The sequence below is a fragment of the Panthera pardus genome, unplaced genomic scaffold (genome assembly GCF_024362965.1).
Source record: "Panthera pardus isolate Hobbes unplaced genomic scaffold, ASM2436296v1 HiC_scaffold_12, whole genome shotgun sequence".
Lineage (NCBI taxonomy): Eukaryota > Metazoa > Chordata > Mammalia > Carnivora > Felidae > Panthera > Panthera pardus.
The window spans coordinates 54,809,695-54,815,694 of record NW_026526677.1 but is presented as its reverse complement, the minus strand read 5'-3'; the positions used below and the strand labels follow the sequence as shown (position 1 = coordinate 54,815,694).

General features: G+C 38.5%; 1 protein-coding gene across 1 annotated transcript; it reads right to left on the bottom strand.

Annotated features, from left to right (window-relative positions):
* Positions 1 to 3,260: 3,260 nt before the first annotated feature.
* LOC109267082 (olfactory receptor 52R1-like) lies at positions 3,261 to 4,214 on the bottom strand. Its single transcript, XM_019449586.2, has one exon. The coding sequence runs from the start codon at positions 4,203 to 4,205 to the stop codon at positions 3,261 to 3,263; it is 945 nt and encodes a 314-aa protein (XP_019305131.2). The 5' UTR covers positions 4,206 to 4,214.
* Positions 4,215 to 6,000: the final 1,786 nt, after the last annotated feature.

Sequence of the window (6,000 nt, the reverse complement as noted above, 5' to 3'; positions counted from 1 at the left end):
GAGGTTCAGTATCCGACTTTGGGTCAGGTCATGATCTCACGGTTAGTGAGTTCGAGTCTTGCATCAGTCTCTGCTGTCTGCACAGAGCCTGCTTTGGATCCTCTGTCTTTCTCTCTCTCTCTGCTCCTCTCCTTCTCTCTCTCTCTCAAAACGAGATATTTTTGTATAAAAATAAATTTTAAAATGTTAAAAAAAAAGAAGTGAGGGGTACCTGGGTGGCTCAGTCAGTTAAGCGTCTGACTTCAGCTCAGGTTATCATCTCACGAATCATGAGTTCAAGCCCCACGTCAGGCTCTGTGCTGATAGCTCAGAGCCTGGAGCCTGCTTCGGATTCTGTGTCTCCCTCTCTCTCTGCCCTTCCCCCATTCAAGTGCTCTTTCAGTCTCTGAAAACTTAATACAAGTAAAAAAAAACAGTTAAAAAAAAAAAGAAGTGAATGTATTTCGAGGAAGAATAGAAAGGGCAGAAGCATTGGAAAAAGGTAAAAACTGGTATGTTGAAAAAACAGAATATACTACTTAACAATAATAGGAAATGGATTACTTATAAAAAATGCAACAGTATGACTGAATCTGAAAATATTTATACTGAATGAAAGATACCAGACTCGAAAGAATGTATTATTTATTATTTCATTTATGAAAGTTTTAGTGAGAGAGAAATTAATCTATAGTGAATGAAATCAGATCAGGGTTTTCCTGGTTTGGGTACAGAGGTGGTGATTGACTCCAGAGAGGCAAGAGAAACTTTTCTGAAGTGATGGAAATGTTCTATGTGTTAATTGGGCTGGTAGCTACAGAGGCATTTATATGTGTCAGTACTCTTCAAACTGTGTGTTAAAATACTTACATTTTATTGTCACAAGTTATACAACAACAAAGCTGATTTTAAAAAGAGGAAGAGACACTCACAATCACTAACTGATTTGCTGATAACAGTATCACAGTCCCTGGACAACCCTAAAATTTGGGAATCATGAAAATGCTCCTTCAGAATACCTATTCATTTCTGGGGACACTTTTAGTCTCCAAGTTGAAAGTACTTTCAGCTGATGTTGGTTTTCGTATCATAAAAGCCTGAGTTCCTAGACCCTCTTCACTGTTGGCTTTGATGGGAGAGTGTGCAGGATGATAAAAAGACCAATGCAACAATTGTATTGGATGTTTTTTACCTTGTTTGTGTGATGGTATTATGTATGCATGCATATATCCAAACTCATAGAAATGTATATATTGATGTATAAATAAATATGTATACTTATTTTATAAGTATAAAGTTGAAAGACTAAGAAAAAGTAAGCAAAATACATTTTTCTAAAATAACTTGAAATTTTAGTTTAAAAGGAAATTAAATATTTACAAATACTAAAACTCTTTGTGACTTTCTCATTCCCTTAACCATAAATATAGTTATCCTCAGAAGAAAATCTTTTTCATTCTTTTCCACAACTTCTTCATTCTGAAATCCATTGTCATCTGGGAATAGGAAATTTTTGTAAGGAAAGACCAACACTCAGCATACCTAATACTCATGGTTACTGGTCTCTGAAAGTTGTGATTCTGGCACCAATTTCATATCTGGATTTTCAAGCTTTTCGGGAAGTTATCCTATTCAGGAATCCTTCATCTTTTTAGATTGTCCCCTCCATTCCCCTAGGATTTGGCACTGAATTAACCTTTTCTGTACACTTCTGTTGTTGTTTCAATTACCTTTTTCTCATACTAAATTAAATCTCATCAACCAAGGATAATTTTAAAAAATAATTTGGGGCACTTAGGTAGTTCAGTTGGTTAAGCGTCTGACTTTGGCTCAGGTCATGATCTCGCAGTTGGTGAATTCGAGCCCCACGTAGGGCGCTGTGCTGACAGCTCAGAACCTGGAGCCTGCTTCAGATTCTGTGTCTCCCTTTCTGTCTGCCTCTTCCCTGCTCATACTCTGTCTCTCTGTCTCTGTGTCTCTCAAAAATAAATAAACATTAAAAATTTTTTTAAATACATTAAAATGCAGAAAGAAAATTAGAATGTCATAACTCTCTCACTCCTCTGAGTTGCTATTATTAGTATTTGGATTAATTTCCAGAGTCTTTTTCTATGCTTATGTATTTCTTTTCAGAACTGGTATCACCCCTATGGGCAAATGTTATTTTTCTTTTTTCTTTAATATTCTATCTTGTCCATTTTTTTTTACATCTTTATATACTCTTTGCAAATACATTAGTTAAATGATATATGATATTCAATTGCTCAGTCTTCATCTGGGTCTTATAGATCAATATATGAATGTTTTCCTCTTTTTTTTTTGTTTTATAAATAATGAATCTATACTTTTTTTTACTTATAAAATAAAGTCCTATTTTTTAAAAAAATGTTTATTCATTTATTCTGACAGGGAGAGAGAGAGAGCAGGGAGGGACAGAGAAAGAGCAGGGAGAGAGAGAATCCCAAGCAGGCTCTGTGCTGTCAGTGCAGAGCCTGATGTGGGCTCTATCTCATGAACTGTGAGATCACGACCTGAGCTGAAATCAAAAGCTGGAGGCTTAACCAGGTGATCCTCAAATTCTATTTTTATAAAAGAGATTCCATGTGAGGAAAAATATGTACTTTTTAACTGTTTTGGTGGGAAAACAATTTTTAAGTTTGTTTGTTTGTTTATTTATTTATTTATTTTTGAGAGAGAGAGAAACAGACAGAGAGCACATGTGTGAGGGGGGTAAGGGCACAGAGAGGGAGAGAGAGAATTCCAAACAGGCTCTGCACTGTCAGCATGGAGCCTTATGTGGGACTGGATCCTAGGAATCATGAAATTATGACCTGAGCCAAATTCAAGAGGTGAATGCTCAACTGACTGAACCCCCGTGTGCCCCTGTTTTGGTGGAAGTTTGTAATCACCTTTTTAACAAGGTATACCAACTTATACTTCTACTGACAGTTTAAAAGTATTTTCAACTTTGTGATCTGTGGAAGATGGCATTCTTTTTAAATCTTCACTAATTTGATAGGTGGACATATTTTTTATTATTTTAATATTTTATTGTGTTTTGGGCATTGGTCAAATCAGGATTAATGATCAATCACATTTCCCAGAGAGCTTTTATGGGCATTCTAAAAATTGGTCCTTTTCCTCTAGAAGGTTGCTAACCTCTGGACCTTTTGTTCACAGAAAAGACTTTGTGCTAGTCTGGCAAACTTTCTGCATCTATATGTTCCTGGATCAGTGTGGGGGGTGGGGCATGGGTTGGCTATGTTGCCATGACCGTTGGCTCAGGGATCTTTTCCACAACAACCTTGAATAACCCTGTTCCTGATCTGCTTGGTTCTAACTCCATAGATGATGGGGTTGAGCATGGGAGGAACCAGGAGATAGAGATTGGCAAACATGATATGTACTGCTCGGGACACATGATGTCCAAAGCGGTGGGTGAGAAAAGTGAAGAGGGCAGGGATATATAAAGCCAAGATGACACAGATATGGGACGCACATGTGCCAAAAGCCTTGAGCTGGGCTTGACCAGAAGGCAACCCCAGAACAGTTCTCAAAATCATCACATAGGATACACTGATGACAATCATATCAAAGCCAACCACAGAGAAGGCCACAAAGAGCCCATATGCCCGATTTACTCTAGTATCTGCACACACCAGCTTTAGCACAGCCATGTGTTCACAGTATGGCTGGGGAATGATCTGGTTGGGGCAGAAGGGCATCCTGGAGACCATAATGCAGAAGGGGCTCACCAACAGCAATGCTCTCATCATCACAGCTGCTCCCAATTTACCCACTACAGCTGGGGTCAGGACACTTGAGTGACGGAGTGGGAAGCAGATGGCCACATAACGGTCCAAGGCCATAGCCATGAGTACCCCAGACTCCACAGAGGAAAAGGCATGGATGAAGAACACCTGGATGAGGCAGGCGTGGTATTCAGTCTCATGAGCATGAAACCAGAGTATAGCCAGCATTTTAGGTTGGGTGGAAGACGAGAGGACCAGGTCAGTGATAGCCAGCATGGCTAGAAAGAGGTACATGGGCTCATGCAGAGTGTGGTCAATTCGGATTATATGGAGGACAGTGGTATTGCCAATTATAGCCACAACATACATGGCACAGAGAGGAAAGGCAATCCAAAATTGGGAATTCTCGAGTCCTGGGATCCCAAGTAGGATGAAGGACACAGGATAAGATGAGTGATTCCCTGAAGCCAGCATCACAGGATGGTTAATTTGTTCTCCCCTGAGAAGGTAAGGTACTATCTATAGATGATAATAATAAATTATAATTATTATTTATAATCTCTTGGAAGAGGCAGTTAAATAATAGGGCAATAATGTTTAATGGTAAGCTGGAATAATTTCAACTATTTTAATAAATACATTTTTGCAACTTAAAGTAATGCTACTCTTTATTCTTCATTCATGTTTATGTCATTCAAATGGGGTCAGAACATGCTAGCTGCAATTGTAATTTCTGTATAAGAATTAATATTTTTCTTGAAAGTAGAATCTGCCGAGGGAAGACTATCTTGACAAATAACGTCACTAATAGTAATTCTTGCGCTTCTATTCTTTAGAATGAACTGATTTGTTTTATCTTTCCCAAGGTCCTTTTCAGCCCTTTGTTTAAGCCAGTTAGACAACTTTTCAGGGTTGGAAACCAGTTTGGAAAACATTTTGGCTGAGGGCTCGTAACAATGTATGTAGTGATGATGAGTTATCTTTGACTCTAGGAGTTACCAGGAGAATTTGGGCTGGAGGATGACAGACTGACAGATTGTACACCTGAAATTAAGCCTGTTATCTATAGTGGATGTCTCCTCCTAGATTAGGGGCCAGCAACTGTTTTCTGTAAAAGGTCAGATAGATCACACATATTTTAGTCTTCGTGGGCCATACATTCTCTGTTGCAACTAGTCAGTTTAGCGATTGTAGCATGAAAGCAGCCACAGTCAATACAGACATTTGTGAGTGTGGCTACATTCCAATACAATTTCATTTTTAAAACAGACTAGAAGCTGGATTTGGTCTTCAGGTGACAGTTTACTAATTCCTCTCCTATATGATAAATTTTCATGATATCAGCCCTGAAGAGTGCACCAACATGAGCACCTCTGTATTTGGCATAGAACAGGGATTTAATAAATATTTGCTGAAGCAAACAAGAAATATGTGTCATTGTTAAAGGGCAACGGACTTTTCAACTGATTAGCCATTCTTAAAATGTCTTGACAGAACCTTCTAAACACTACTTTGATGCCATGTCACAAGACAGCTATATCTATTTCTCACACTAGAGTCTGACCTCCTGTCCATTGAAAGACGTGAATGTCATCTTCTGCTGATACTTGCATACATGGTTGATCTTGTCTGGTCTCTCTGGTGACTATGACCTACCTGAGAGTCAATGACACAAAAGCTTACCTGCTTCTTAACTCAACACCTTTCCACTTTTTAATCTCACTTGACCCGAGCCTTTCCTTGAACACATTCATTCTTTCTCCTCCATAACAGTAACACCCAGAGATGAAGAATATCTTTTCAGATTTCCCTTAATCATTTATATCTGGGGACTAAGAAATGTTTCATTCAACCAGACTTAATGGTTCCTAACAAGGGTTTCTTTGAGATCCCAAATAGACTAAACTCTCTGATTTTCACTAGATATATAACATTATGAGAGAAATGGGACTCAGAACTTATAAATCTTACTCTAAATTGGAAACTTTACTATTCTACCTAGACAATAGCTATAGGTTTGCTCAAACCAAATACTCCTATCCAAGCCACAGTAAAAAATTAAGAAACACACACATTGTCTAGTGTCTAAAGCTCTGTTTCATCCCTTTCAGCCTGGCTTTGTCTTCCAGTGAAATATTCTGTTTGAATCAGAGTCTTCCTTTCTCCTTCTTTTCTGTGCTCTGTAAGTCAGCCTCCATTTGTGAGGATGAAGTCACCGAGGCTCATAGGCACCTGGAAAAGCACTTAGACCATCTTCATTCCTGCACTG